The sequence below is a fragment of the Sparus aurata genome, chromosome 21 (assembly GCF_900880675.1).
Source record: "Sparus aurata chromosome 21, fSpaAur1.1, whole genome shotgun sequence".
Classification (NCBI taxonomy): domain Eukaryota; kingdom Metazoa; phylum Chordata; class Actinopteri; order Spariformes; family Sparidae; genus Sparus; species Sparus aurata.
In genome coordinates, this window is record NC_044207.1 from 15,504,555 (window position 1) to 15,518,061 (window position 13,507).

The window sequence follows — 13,507 nt, forward strand, 5'->3', positions numbered from 1 at the left end:
CTGCCTCCTCTCGATTAAGTAATTCATTGATTCATTCTAAAGTCTCTATATAAATGTGTTGATTTGGCTCTGTCAGACATGGACAAAGGAGAGGACTCAGGTGCAGATTTGAAACGGCTTAGACAAGCTTTTATTCTGAATTCAGTTGTATCCTCTTCAGAAAAAGTGACAACAGAACAAGCTACGAAAACTGACCTCAAAAATCAACATGAACAAACACAAACAGAAGGCGCTCCCGAAGGAGGAAAAAACAAAAGGCAAAATCTACACTGCCCTGAAAATCTCTAATATCTATAAATTGTTACTCAAAGGAAAATCACTCTCAGGGAGGAAAAGGCAAACGGCTATAAACTTAAACTACGCTGCACAGAGCTATGAAAATTACAAAACAAAGCGCTCCAAAAGGGAGGAACAAAATAAGTATGAAACAGAAACTAGCAAGCAATAAAACAGCAAGCTGACCAAAAACTTTACAAATGAAAATCACTCTTCTTCAGAGGTATGCAAATGAAACAGAAATCAAGCGTGGCAGTGCTTATCAATGACTTGGCAAGGCTGTGGAAATCAAGGCTGGAGGTATATGACAAGACGAACGAAATACTCTGGCAACGAAGACAGGGGAAGACAAAGACTATATACACATGAGGAGGGATGACACAGGTGGAAACAATCAGGGATCAGGGGAGACGCCAGACCGGTGACACAGGAGGAAGGGCAAGTGACCTGAAACGAGAGGAGAATTACTTTTCAAAATTAAACATGAATTTCACAAGACAAAAAAAACCAAGACAGGACACCCCTCACCGCGGTGTGACAGGCTCTTTTTGATCAGTTTGTGTGATTATTGATGGTAACGTCTGCAGGGAGAGTGAGGTTCTGTGAGTTTTATGGCTGCAGGGTTTAATGTTGGCGGAGATTCAGTGCAAAAAAACAAAAAATAGATAGTTTAAAATATTATAGTTTATAACATTCTTAGTGTGTACAGCCTTAACACAGGGCTGGCCAACATCTCGGTGTTATACCGTCATTGTGATCTGACACTAAGTATATAATCTCAGATTTTGGATATTGTTATATTATCTTGTCTTTTTCTGGTTTTAAAGGCTGAAATATAGTAAAAATAATGTAATTTTATGACCTTATCAGATTCTTCTACTTGTTCTAATACTTGGCCAAAGTTCAACCTAAGCCTTACAGATGGTGAGGAAAAAAAAGTTCCTCGGTTTTTATTTTTTAATTTGGCGAAACAGGTGAAGAAAAGAAGAATTTCCTTTTTTCACAGTTTGAAAAATAATATCAAGGAACTTCAATATTATCTAATCAAAGCTTTAACTCGCCAGTTTCACATCATAAACACAAAATTAAGATCTGCACCAGAAAATGGATCACCAGAAAACAAAACTCTATCTTGCCCCTAAGGGCTTCTGTTGTATTGCAATGTTGCATTATAATATTGCAATATTATTTTAAAGGAGACCTTTATGCTTCATCTCGAGAGTTAAAATGGTCAATGTCTGCACCAACAGAAGCTCCCCTCTCCCACAGAAAACACTGCTCCTGAAATGCCTCGTCAGTAGTCCCAGTCCCAGTAGTGACTTTGTGACATCACACAACATCACATTGTCACCTATTTGCATAATTTGATTTAGCACAGCTTCTCTGTTGTTGTAACCAATGCTGGCGTGTGTGAGCTGATCAATCAGAGGAGACTGGGTATTTGGGAGGGGGGCCTTAAAGAGACAGGAGCTAAAACAGAGATGGGAAAAACAGTGCTGGAGCACCAGACAGTCTGAGATAACTGATGTGTTTTTGAGCATTAGACAATGTAAATCTATTCTAGTAGTAACCAAAAATACATTTCTAAACCTGAAAGTGAGCTCTACCTTGACAAGACTTTCACTGTTTTCCCAAAAAATCTCTTATTCTCACAGCCCATCTTCACCATGAGCGTCCAGAAGAATCAAATGCAGAATGTGACAGCGGAGGAATTTCGCAAATTTATGGAGGGTTATCTCAGAAAAGATGTAAGTACAAGAAATACAAAGATATTATATCAGTTGTTGTTTTTGAAATGTTGTATATTGCACCATATTCAGACGATGTCCTTCATGTTCCTCTGACATTGCGCTCAGGGCGGGAAGCTCATGTCATCTGTCTGTGTTCTGGGTGTGACTTAAACATTTCTTGAATGTAACTCTGTAACTTTGCCTCATTTAAGGTGATGATAACACTCAGCCAATAACTGTTGCATTTCATCTTAGCCCGACCATTGCGTTCACATCACAACATTGCCACTGTTTTTCCACAAACTGGCAACCACAAGACTATCAGAATTCTTACACAGACCTAAACAGTACAATAGTAAAATCATATTGAAACTGGCAAACATTATAAAGTTATTCATTAAGAATCACAATTATGTTTTGAAGGAAAAGAAATAATTTTATTATGCGCCTTTCCACAAGCTCTGAAAATGTTAATTTATTTTTCTTAAATGATTTGTCTACATAGAAGTGTGCAAGATTCTATTGATTTGTAAACCAACCCGAGTTTTAGCCCTGCCCCCGTTCTACAGCAGCTGGAATGTACCTTACACTGGGTTTTTGAAAGTAGGGAAACAGACCTGACTTCTTCTGAATACAGCTCGTCCCCCAGCCAGCACGTTATGTTAATGAGATGGAATGCTCCACTGCACAAGTTGACGTGATTGTTTGGCACATTGCAGTTCTAAAGCAGAAATGCTCAGTCATGGCGTTGACTGGTTATTTTGCTCATGACATGTCTTGTATGATATAAAGGAATAACATTTGGACACATTAACAAAGCTAAAAACTATTTCTATTGGAGGAGGTTTTTATAATAGTTTAGACTTCTTTAAATTACTCATTTAAAAATTGAAATTCTGTCATGTTCTGTTCCTATTATGTGGTTTTGTCCCCTGGTTAGGAAGCCCTTCAGTGGCTGGAGGGCTACACGCATGAGGACCTGTACATCGCACAGCTGAAACGCAGCTCCAACTCTCTGTGGACCATCAGTCCTCCCAGCAGAAACACACTGATAGAAATGTTAAATAACACGAATGTTACATTTCCCATCACTGTGTCCTGGTCTGTGCAAAGGTACGCAATGAGAAAACGTTGAAGAATGTCCTTCCTTCTTGTTCATTCACCATGTGTGCTTATGTAACTATGTAACATTCAGTACTGGTGCTTATTTTAGAGAGGGGGGAGATAATGATCTACTGTCAGTGATAATCACAAAGTATAACAGAAAAGGGAATCATTTATTTATAACTCACTGTGGTTTTTACAGTTCAATATACATTGTTGTTAAATGACTATAGATGATACCTGACCTCGAAAATTGATAACTTTTTCATGTTTTGATTTCAGAAACTTATCTCTTGGTGCCAAGGCTGAAATAGCAACTGGAAAACTGTCGAAGGACCTAGAGAACGGCACAAGGATCAAACTCATTGGGCTCCTAACTGGAATTAACAACAATTCAGTGTGAGTATATCAGCTGCTTATTCACTTCTGTGCACCATGGATGAGATGCATCAGTCACAGATAAGATACTCTATTGCTCTACAATATGTCTAAATATCTCTTTTTTCTAAATTGAGCGTAATCTGTTTTTATTTAATAACATTACACCTCCAAGCATGGGACGGTTAATATGAGAACTACAGTATAACAATATAAGAACCTAGAGTATGTCTTCTAACTAAATTATACTATTTAATCTTTTTGACTGTCATGGTGCAACATATTGAGAAACTGAAAAAACAACAACTGTATATCGCTGTAGTGACAACCTCTCTCCCTCTGCAGGACCCTACTGGAGGTCTTCCCCCGTTACATCCGAGCCCCCAGTGATTCAGAGTCCAAGATTGTTGATCTCCTTAGTGAAGGTTAACATCTTTATCCCTGTATAGATAAGACTGACTGACATAATGTGTAGCTGCCACCTGATTTGGGCAAAGGAAAGGAAACTCTCTTTAAAGAGAAAATTTGTTGGTTTTATAATATTGTGTTTTTATCATGTTTTCAGTTTGTCTTTCTGTCCGTATCATTCATGCAAAACGTGGCATCTCAGGAACGTCTTGAGAGAATTTCTTCAAATTTGGCACAAACATCCCCTTGGACTCAAGGTGGAATTGAATAGAACTTGATCAGAGGTCAGAGGTCAAAGTCCTTGTGACCTTATAAAACTTACTTCCAAAAGGTTCAAAGGTCAGCTTAATTATGCATTCACTAATCTTGGATTTCCACCTTAAAACTGTCATGACTGAGCAGATCTTCTGTGCAGTTGTAGCTTTTTCACTTCTTTGTAGGCAACAACAAGCTCCTTGGTTTTGCTGATTTGAGCTTTCGGTGATTGTTGTTGCACCATGCAGTGAAGCTCTCTATCAGTCCTCCATACCACTCTGTAAAAAATTGTCCCTAAGTGAAAACAGCAAATTATACGGCGGCATCAAACATGTCCACACCCAGACAGCAAAATTGTACCAGAGACTCTCCTCTGGCCCACATGCAGCAATGCAGTAATGACACTTGGGCAGTCTACTCCTGATTGCCAGATCTTAGCCATAAGCAGGCCACACCATGGCCAAATGTCAGCCAAGACAAGAGAACAGATTATAACCCTTTCTTTTACAGTCCCCTAATTACCAGGTATTTACCTGGTAAATTTATGGTAACACAAAAGTGTTACTAGGTAATTACCAATGGTAATAAGAAAGTAAATTCAATACCCAGTAACACATTTTTGTTACCATATATTTACTGGGTAAATATCTAGGACTGTAGCTACCTGATTATTGCCATCAGAAATTACTACAATTTACCATATAGTTACCAGGTAAATACCCAGCATTTTGGCCATAGCTTCATTGTACTTGCCCTCTTAGTAATTACCCAAGAACACACTATAATTTACCATATAGTTACCAGGTAAATGGCCAGTATTTTGGATTTTGTATTACTTTCTTATTACCATTGGTAATTACCTAGTAACACTTTTGTGCTACCATGAATTTACCAGGTAAATACCTGGCAATTAGGGGACTGTAAAAGAAAGGCTTAGCAACAGATTAAACCAGAACTGGTCCAAATCTGGTCCAGACCCCGCCAACCAGAGTAGAAATTATATTTATACACAAGTGTCCAGCTTGTAGCTCAGATCTGGCAGTCAGTAATGGACTGCCCAAGCGCCATCATTCCAAGCAGTATTTAGGCCAAGGCAACATGACTGGTTCTGGCCACATCTCAGCCACAACAAATTTGCTATCAGGGTAATGCTTCCATCTTGCTATCCATCTTACTGTCATTACCTTTTAATGAGTGTGGAGACATGGATGTCAACTGAAACTTGAGTAGTTGGCAAAGGCATACAACCACCAGGTTGTAATCCGAAAGTTTTCAAAGTGGATTCATAATATTTCGTCTTCTGTACATTTTCTGACTTTTTTTTTTTTTTTTTTTTTTTCAAAATGAACAAAACTTTGACATATGCATTTTAATTAGCCTTATTCTGAGGGAATGACACAATTTATTCTCATTTTTGTAGATGGAAAGAATTTGAACATCAATTTGTCCTTGAGGCAAGAAGGGAATAATGGTCACATTCAGGAATGGTGGGACGTCGATCAGACAGAGTTGGGCAAAATTCCTGAGAGGAGCGGCGAAAAAAAGAATGATACAGGACTGGAGCTCTACGTATTCAGCGACCAAGTCAGCCCCCCCAGTCTGGGCTTTCTGGCTGGATATGGGTAGGTAGCGATCGTCGGTCTGTGAGTCAGTCATGGAATGTATTGTTTTCTTTGTAGTTAATTTTTTTTTGCTTTGCAAAACAGCTCAAATTCAGTTGAAGCACCCAGTTGCCTCACAAGAGAAGAGCCTTTGTGTGCCATCTACTAGGAGGAGCGCTAATAAATGAACATTGTATACACTGATATCCTTTCTCTCTTTCCTGTGTAGGATCATGGGCCTGTACGCCTCCGTGGTTCTGGTCATCGGTAAGTTCGTGCGTGAGTTTTTCAGCGGCATTTCCCACACCATCATGTTCGAGGAGCTGCCCAACGTGGACCGCATACTCAAGCTGTGCACCGACATCTTCCTGGTCCGAGAGACGGGGGAGCTGGACCTGGAGGAGGACATGTATTCCAAACTCATCTTCCTCTACCGCTCGCCAGAGACTATGATCAAGTGGACCAGAGAGAAAACTCAGTGAAAACTCAGTGAGGGGACGTTAACCAAAGCTTTTTCTGGGAGGAACCGCTCACACAGAGAAAATGGGTGGTCGCTCTGTCGGTGTGAGCACATTCACCTGCTGAGCATTTGAGGACCGACTCTGTCCTTTTCAACCGAGCTCTGATGGCAGTGATAAAGAGTTAGCTCCACACTCAAACCCTTTTCTGACTTAGAAACCGGTATTTTATACTATTTACTGATGAAAAACAACAATTGCAGTCATGTTATTAACAACTGAGGACAACTTTGCTGGTGCTGTATTTATCTTGCTCAGTTTGGCATCCAGTGGACAAAAGAAGCAGCTGGCGTTCAGTTGGAGATGGAGGACTCCTTAAAAAGAAAAGTGCTATCTTTAATATATAGGTAGGTTTTTAAACTCAGATTCCCAGAAGCCTCATTGCTTTTCATGCCTGCCTCTAGCATTTTCACAGTCGCGAGGTAGGCGAAGAGAAGCTCCACCTGAATGCAACGATAATCTTTAAGGGCTTCCAACCAACAAATAAGTGCACAATAATGACCACATGAGCACAATCTCATATTTTCTCCAACTGGAACGCTTGGATCGTGGGACTGTGCAATATTGAGCTCTCATTCCTCCAGGTTCTCGAAGGATGCTGACTGAGAGAGAAGGCCTCTCCTGACAAAGAAACATGAACACACAGACCATCTTTTCTTTTAGATGTCAGAGGCCACATGGGAGCCTCACAGCGCAGAAAACATGATCAGACACTTGCCTTATTTTGTTTTTATGAGAAGAACTGAAACTCTTATCAACTACATATCTTTCTCAGGAAGAGCTGTTTTCACAGCTAGTCATCATATGAGTTGTATGTTACAATATGTAGGCTTTGATGGATCTAAAAGAATATGAGATTGTAGAAGAGATGAAAACTATTTAAATGGCATGAACATTAATGTGGATATTGTTCAGGTGGACTGATACTGAGTATGTTTACTGCACAGGGAAACTGTTTGAGGCTGTATTAAGAAGGTTAGTGTGAAGTTGTGGACTGTTTAATTGCCAATCATCCATGTTTTGGAATCATCTACAGGTTGGCTACAGTCGAGACCGGCAGAGGGCTGTTTCTGAATCAGGGTAACGTGCATTAGGTGGTTGACTCTTGCACATCTATTGTGAAGCTCTCGCTGTTTTTAACATTTCATGCTCACAATCACTGTGGCGCCCACAGCTGTGCATTTAAGGAAGCAACGAGCAGGCACAAGGAAAGATTCCTCACATGAAGGGCTGAAACACGAAGCCCTTTGGTCCAAACTATGCATTAAACGACATTGTAGCATGATAGAAAAAACTTCATTATTGTCATGACTAATTTTCATTACAGTACATGTACATACAAGTTTAAGGGGAGAGGTCAGGGTGGAATGAAATGTGAAACTGTACCAGTATGTTAAGGCAGTGTGGTATGATAGAGGTCCAGAGATCTCCAAATAAAACATCTGGAAAGGTGAAGATGTCTTGTATTCAGCTGCTGTTTGCTTGTGGAAAAGGACGGCGATTGAGCAGGTGGAGAGTCTGGGTGTTGTTCGACGGGATTTTGGTGGAAACCAGCTGCAGCTGACTGAACCTGGGACGCTCTGGTTTGAAGATGAACTTCACCACAGACCAAACCTGCTGCATTCACCTGACTCTATCAACTTACATTTTATTTCTATTTTCCTACAATGTAGTGCAATCATAATCCATTTTACCATCTGGTTCCTCTCTGTTTTTCTAACATTTTTAAAAATGTAGTTTCAAGGTTTTTCAAGATAGCAGACGGTCCACATTGCTCAGCTCTGCACCACCAGTGTTAATAGTTTCAGCAGCAGGGAGAGAGCATTGGCCTCATCAAAGATAAAGAGGTCTTAGGAAGCTACACAGTCATTACATTTTGCCGCAGACATCCGCAACCTGTGTCAGTCTGCTAACTTGTTTAAGATTATGTACAGAGACCAAAATGCCACACACTGGAAATGTTTATTGATGCATGTGCAACATTTGGAGATATGCTTTCGAGGAATATCCAAGAAGTGTGCAACAACACAAATAAAATAAAAAATGTAAACAATCCCTTTATCAGCTTTAGTCATGTGGTATCAGAATCAATTGTAATTGGCATGTAATTTTATCCTCAATAGTCTCCCTTTTACAGTGTACGAGCAGTAAGCTAAATCCAAATACACAAATTCAGCATTGAGAAGGAAATCAATGGGCACACTCAACACACCACTGCATGATCCCTTTTTCATGTTTTAGGTTGGAAGACACAGCCATGATTATTTTTAAGTTTAAAGGTTGAAGATGACACACACACCTCGAGGTAGAGAAACAAAACAGTCTATGATTGGCTACAAGCTGCGCCATCAGGAACTGTGCTGTTCTTTAAAAATGTTTTTAATAACTCCAATTAGGGCAAGTGCTGAAGACATAGTGCCGATCATTTTTAAGCATTAATAATCACAAGTTCATAGCTTTGATTTGCCGTTGTTCCAGACATGCATTAACAAACTGATTGCATATATTGTTCCAGTAACATTTTCAACAGGCCGCAGCCATGAATACTGAATAAATTAACTTTGTACAAATAAACACCTATACGTAGATCAACCCATTCCAGGATATTTAGAGTGTTTCTGATTTTAATATAACTATGGCAATCTGAAGACTCTACCCACAAACGATAACAGCAGAATTTACAGCTTCACAGACAAGAAATAATAGCACACTCACATACAACAGGCTTTCATACATTATTGAACATTAAAGATTTTTCATTACACTGAGGATCCACCTCGAACAAACACAAATTAAAAGGCTTCTTAAACGAACTGACTCTTCTGCAACACCACCTGTAACTGTTTTAAATTAGCTTTTTTCTTACTTTTCTTTTTTGCACAATAAAGATCGAACAGCCACACATCTGGGTTTCAGAGCTGACGGGGTCTGTCAAGGTTTTTAACTCGTACACAGAGGGGTGCAGTGGTGCAGTAGCAGATGGGTCGAGTCGGAGGCTGAAGGCTAACACAGCCCTCCCTCATAATCATCCTCCTCCTCGGCTGGAGCTGGTGCCCCGCTAGCGCCGCCTTGTGGAGCTGCTGCAGCCTTCTTCTTCTTTCCTCCCCCTCCAGGTACCCTCAGGGAAATAGCCAGCTTGGCATACTGTGAGGCAGAGAAAGAGAATGTTCTTAATCTGTTTACAGTGATCGATGGGGTCTTGCTGAGGAGACTTTCATCAGAAGTTAGAGGTTTTTGTTATATTAGAGAGATATGTGTATCTCTGTTTTTGAACATGAGTTTGAAATCAGCTGGAATGAAGGTTTGATGTCAAAATCAACACGAAGGCCTAACCCTAACCTACAAAAACCCACAAGGATAAAGTACATATATTAGTATTAGTCTTCCAGCTTTTTGAAGAAGAGTTTAAAAAATGTAAATTTCATTTGTCAGGGCATTAACCAATGAACCATCGATCCTTATAAATTCAGATACACTAGTTTGACCATGACCTAGTTGCCAAAGAAGAAAAATATGGTTATATCGATAAACAAGTCATCACCATAAAATGTGCTCACAGATTCAGCAAATCATAACATCTCTAATAATAGTTGAACTGGATCCATTTCTCTTTCTCTCACCCCAGTTATCATTTTAACAGCTGCTTTCCCTAATGATTTTCAGGGAGCTTGCCGCTCCTCCTGTTATTTTAACCCTGTTCCGAGCAACAACCTTGAAAGTGAAGTTTTACAGAGAAAGAGCAGCTGGTCTTTATACATATTTTTTCTAAACTCAGCGTGAAATTTGACTGTGTGGAAATGGAAAAGGTCAAAGCTTACCTTCCTAATCTGATATTTCAAATTATGTTAACATCAACATAGAAGCCTATTTAGAAACCAAATACAACAATAGAGAAAATTAAAGTCATCAGGAAAGCAAAACCTGTCAAAGCTCATCAGATGGTCTTGTCTGAAACGACAAGGTAAATTACAGAGCACAGTGAATGTTTCCCACTTCTTCCTATGAGGTTTAAATTGAATTTGGCAAGGTTTTTCTCCACCAAACTTTAATTAACTATTTCATGCTAAAAAGAAAAAGAAACTAAGTCTTCATGGACTTTAATGAGCTTTCTAAAGATGCATAAAATAATACATTTTAAAAAATGTGCCAAAAATAAATATGCCAACACAGCTTGCTCAAAGATGTCCAATTCAGCAGGCCATTCATAAATAACAGTCAGCACTGTCATAGCAAACAAATATGGCTTTAAATAAGATAATAAATGTCTTTATTGTGGCTGGAGGTAAACTAACAAATCAAACCGAGGCCAAAACACTGAGATACCGTTGGCTAAATAAGAAATATTAAAATGCATACAACACATTTCTTTGTAATAACATGTCAGCAGTACTTACATCATTGTCCATGTACTTAAGCAAAGGTGAGTTGCACACGCGGTACACCTGGTCTTCGTCCTGCTCGTCGTAGCCCTGCAGTAGCGTCTCCATGGCAACGCAATCTTCGCTTCCACTGTAGCCGGGCAGACTGGTGGAGAACAAGCAGCACTTCATGTGATGATCCTCAGATTAAGTGATGAACCAAGAGGTAATAATGTCGAGATCAGTTTCTCGTAGCTCCAGCAGGACACAAACTACAGAAATGTAACATACCTGTAACTTTCTCTGACACATTTATCAGCTGCTACGTAGTCCCCTCTGTGGAGATGAATCAGCACTTGAGCAGTAGTTTTCTAAAGAGGGAAAAGCACGGACCAATACGTAAAGTTAAACTGCTGATAAACAACAACATTTCAGCCTCGACTTATCATTCTGAAGTAAACACTGGATGCACCACTGGCGCATAAATTGGTTTGCTTTTAGTATGCTTTTTAGCTTGCCAGGGGGATGGAATGTTCCCAGAAAAATGTAGTACAAATAAGGCACAAAGGAAGCACATCTTCCATTGTGACACCAAAACAGGAAGTCATTGTTTTCCCTGGAATAACTGTGGAAACTATAAATAAAGAATGTGAAGAGAGAGAGTGTAGAAACAAGAAACCCCTCGACTTGAGACGGTTCAAAAACAGAAAAACAACAAAGTAACCCACCTTGAAGCACATGGGGAAGTTCTCAATTTCCTTGTACATGTTCTTCTCTTTCTGCAGAGCGACTGCTGCTTCATCCAACCTAGTTGGAAAGGCGAGAACAGAGTGAAGTGAAGAAAGATGAGGAGCATGTACGGAACTTTAACATTTGTCAGTAGAAACAAATAAACAGCTTCCCTTTACCTTTTTAACCTGACCAGAAGTCTGGAGGCTTTTCCCAGCAGTTCAACTGCCTGACGCAGACGATCCTCATTCTACACAGAGAAAAAAAAAAGAATATACATACAGTAATTGAACAGAGATACAGTTAGTTGAATGATTCATTCAGCTTTTGATGGAAGCGAAATTTCACCTCAAACACGCCAGCTGCCTTCTGATACAGGTCCACAGCTTTCTCAAGGTTTATAGGCTCTATCAGTCTGGGAATAAAAAACATTTTTTGTGGATTCAGGAAGAAAAGTCTGCCTTTTGTGGTCCTGAGCTAACTTTGCAATGCATTTTCTTCATATCTCTGTATCAATATGTGCCATGATTAACAGATTAGAGCTGAGAAACGTCAGTCTTATCTGGGGTCAACGAGTAAGGTGGTATTTTTACTTTCCAGCGCGGTCCAGAGCCATGGCAGCAGTGTCTGGTGTCCCATTCTCCATGTACATCATGCAGGCTTTCTCTATGTACTGAATGGCCTCTGGCATCTTCTTTTGTTCCTGTTACAGAGCAAACACAAAGAAATGTCAGGACTCCTCTGCAGACATTTTACCTGCATCTGCCCATTAATAAACTTGATGTTTAAACAGCAAGCACACTCACCTTCATCATCATACCAGCCTGTTCAATGGCCCTGAGGAAGAGGAGGAGAGGTTGAGCAAAACAAGTGGTTTTTATGTGTGCTGCTGGTTTATTACAGGGGTTATAAGATAAAATACTTACTTTGCAGCATGAAAAAGCCTGGAGGAAACGTTAAGGAAATTACAAAGCAGAGTCAAATCACAGCAGTGTCATGTCATACACCTCTGGACAGAGCAGAGAGGATACGTCTTGTTTTCTGTGTGATATTCAGCTTCCTTCAGGTAAGCATCCTTTGCTTGGTCATACTGCTTGGCGTTCTTGAAGCACACAGCTAAAAACACATTGACAGTTAGGGATATCTGTAAAAGCATCATTCTTCTAAGGGGCTATACTGATTTTTAGGTTACCTGCTTTGGCGTATTCTGACGCAGCACTGTCAAAATCGGGCTTCCACTTTGTCAGACTTGTCTTTAAGCTACAAAAACATGATGACGAGCAAATTATACAATGCTTAAGCTAACAGAATCAGCTACATCAGTGTATTGACAATTACAGAGCAAGACAACACGATAGCTCGATTATTGTCTATTGAATCAACCTATAGTTAGCTGAGTATAAGAACACACTGTCCATTTATGTCGCATAACCTCTGATGAAAAAAAATCAACAGTGGCCTTTACAGCTAACAAGCTAACGTCAATAGTAAAATAAACTGTTTCCCGAGCAGGAATCAAACACCATTTTTTTGACGTAACTCACCATTTTTCAGCTTTAGCTATGTGCTCGTGAGCTTCGTTTATCTTCTGAGCAGCCATACTGTTAATTAAGCCGATGAGGTACAACGAATTTGTCAGATAAATAACTGTGAACGTTGCTTCGTCGATGTTTGGATTAGCAGGAACTCCTCCTCGGGCGCTACGTCATCCAATGTCGCAGGTTACGGATGCCGCCGTGGACCAAAAACCCCTGCAATGCGATAAACTGGCTTCCAGTGAGATGGAAGCTGAGCCTTTGCAGTGATTTGAGATTTTGGCTTTTGTGACTCTTACTTTACCCAACTTATTTACATATTGTACGCAACACTATCACAACCGACATTAATTAATGCTACATTTATAGTTAATTATACTTAGTACACTTAGTATAGTAAATAGTTATTAAACTTTTAGGAATCATTGAAATAATTCATATACCACTTATTAAGCAATTATAAAGGTGTATAAACATCACTTGCAGCTTTAACTTCACAATATTTATTAATCAATTAATTAAAATTAGGGAGTAAAAAGTTCCAACATCAACATTCTTTGTATATGAGCAGAATATACATGCAATTTTCCCACAAATGTAGTGAGCAAACACTAG

At 39.6% G+C, this 13,507-nt stretch overlaps 2 protein-coding genes across 2 annotated transcripts in view; one reads left to right on the plus strand and one right to left on the minus strand.

The window, feature by feature from the left end:
* The window catches only part of piezo2b (piezo-type mechanosensitive ion channel component 2b), an 88,937-nt gene extending 81,212 nt beyond the window's left edge, over positions 1-7,725 (plus strand). Inside the window, exons 49-54 of the mRNA XM_030402702.1 lie at positions 1,932-2,024; positions 2,947-3,119; positions 3,393-3,509; positions 3,834-3,913; positions 5,572-5,773; positions 5,982-7,725. Of these exons, the coding sequence (XP_030258562.1) occupies positions 1,932-2,024; positions 2,947-3,119; positions 3,393-3,509; positions 3,834-3,913; positions 5,572-5,773; positions 5,982-6,234 (918 nt within the window). The 3' untranslated portion in view covers positions 6,235-7,725. The remainder of the gene's footprint in view (positions 1-1,931; positions 2,025-2,946; positions 3,120-3,392; positions 3,510-3,833; positions 3,914-5,571; positions 5,774-5,981) is intronic.
* Positions 7,726-8,213: 488 nt separating this feature from the next.
* Positions 8,214-13,087, minus strand: napgb (N-ethylmaleimide-sensitive factor attachment protein, gamma b). The gene is made up of 12 exons (XM_030402703.1): positions 12,902-13,087; positions 12,550-12,617; positions 12,389-12,473; positions 12,284-12,301; positions 12,164-12,194; positions 11,951-12,060; positions 11,706-11,772; positions 11,537-11,607; positions 11,357-11,435; positions 10,920-10,999; positions 10,665-10,794; positions 8,214-9,414 (listed from the first exon to the last, which is right to left on the minus strand). Exons 1-12 carry the CDS (start codon positions 12,955-12,957, stop codon positions 9,274-9,276), a joined length of 936 nt encoding a protein of 311 aa, XP_030258563.1. The 5' UTR covers positions 12,958-13,087; the 3' UTR covers positions 8,214-9,273.
* Positions 13,088-13,507: the final 420 nt, after the last annotated feature.

What these genes read in the sequence shown, in the direction of transcription:
- napgb (XM_030402703.1), bottom strand. Translation starts at nt 12,957, where the DNA reads ATGGCTGCTCAGAAGATAAACGAAGCTCACGAGCACATAGCTAAAGCT. An exon ending in ATAGCTAAAGCTGAAAAATG is followed by an intron (nt 12,618 to 12,901) that starts GTGAGTTACGTC and finishes ATGTTTTTGTAG; the next exon opens with CTTAAAGACAAGTCTGACAA. An exon ending in GCTCTGGACCGCGCTGGAAA is followed by an intron (nt 11,773 to 11,950) that starts GTAAAAATACCA and finishes TTTTATTCCCAG; the next exon opens with ACTGATAGAGCCTATAAACC.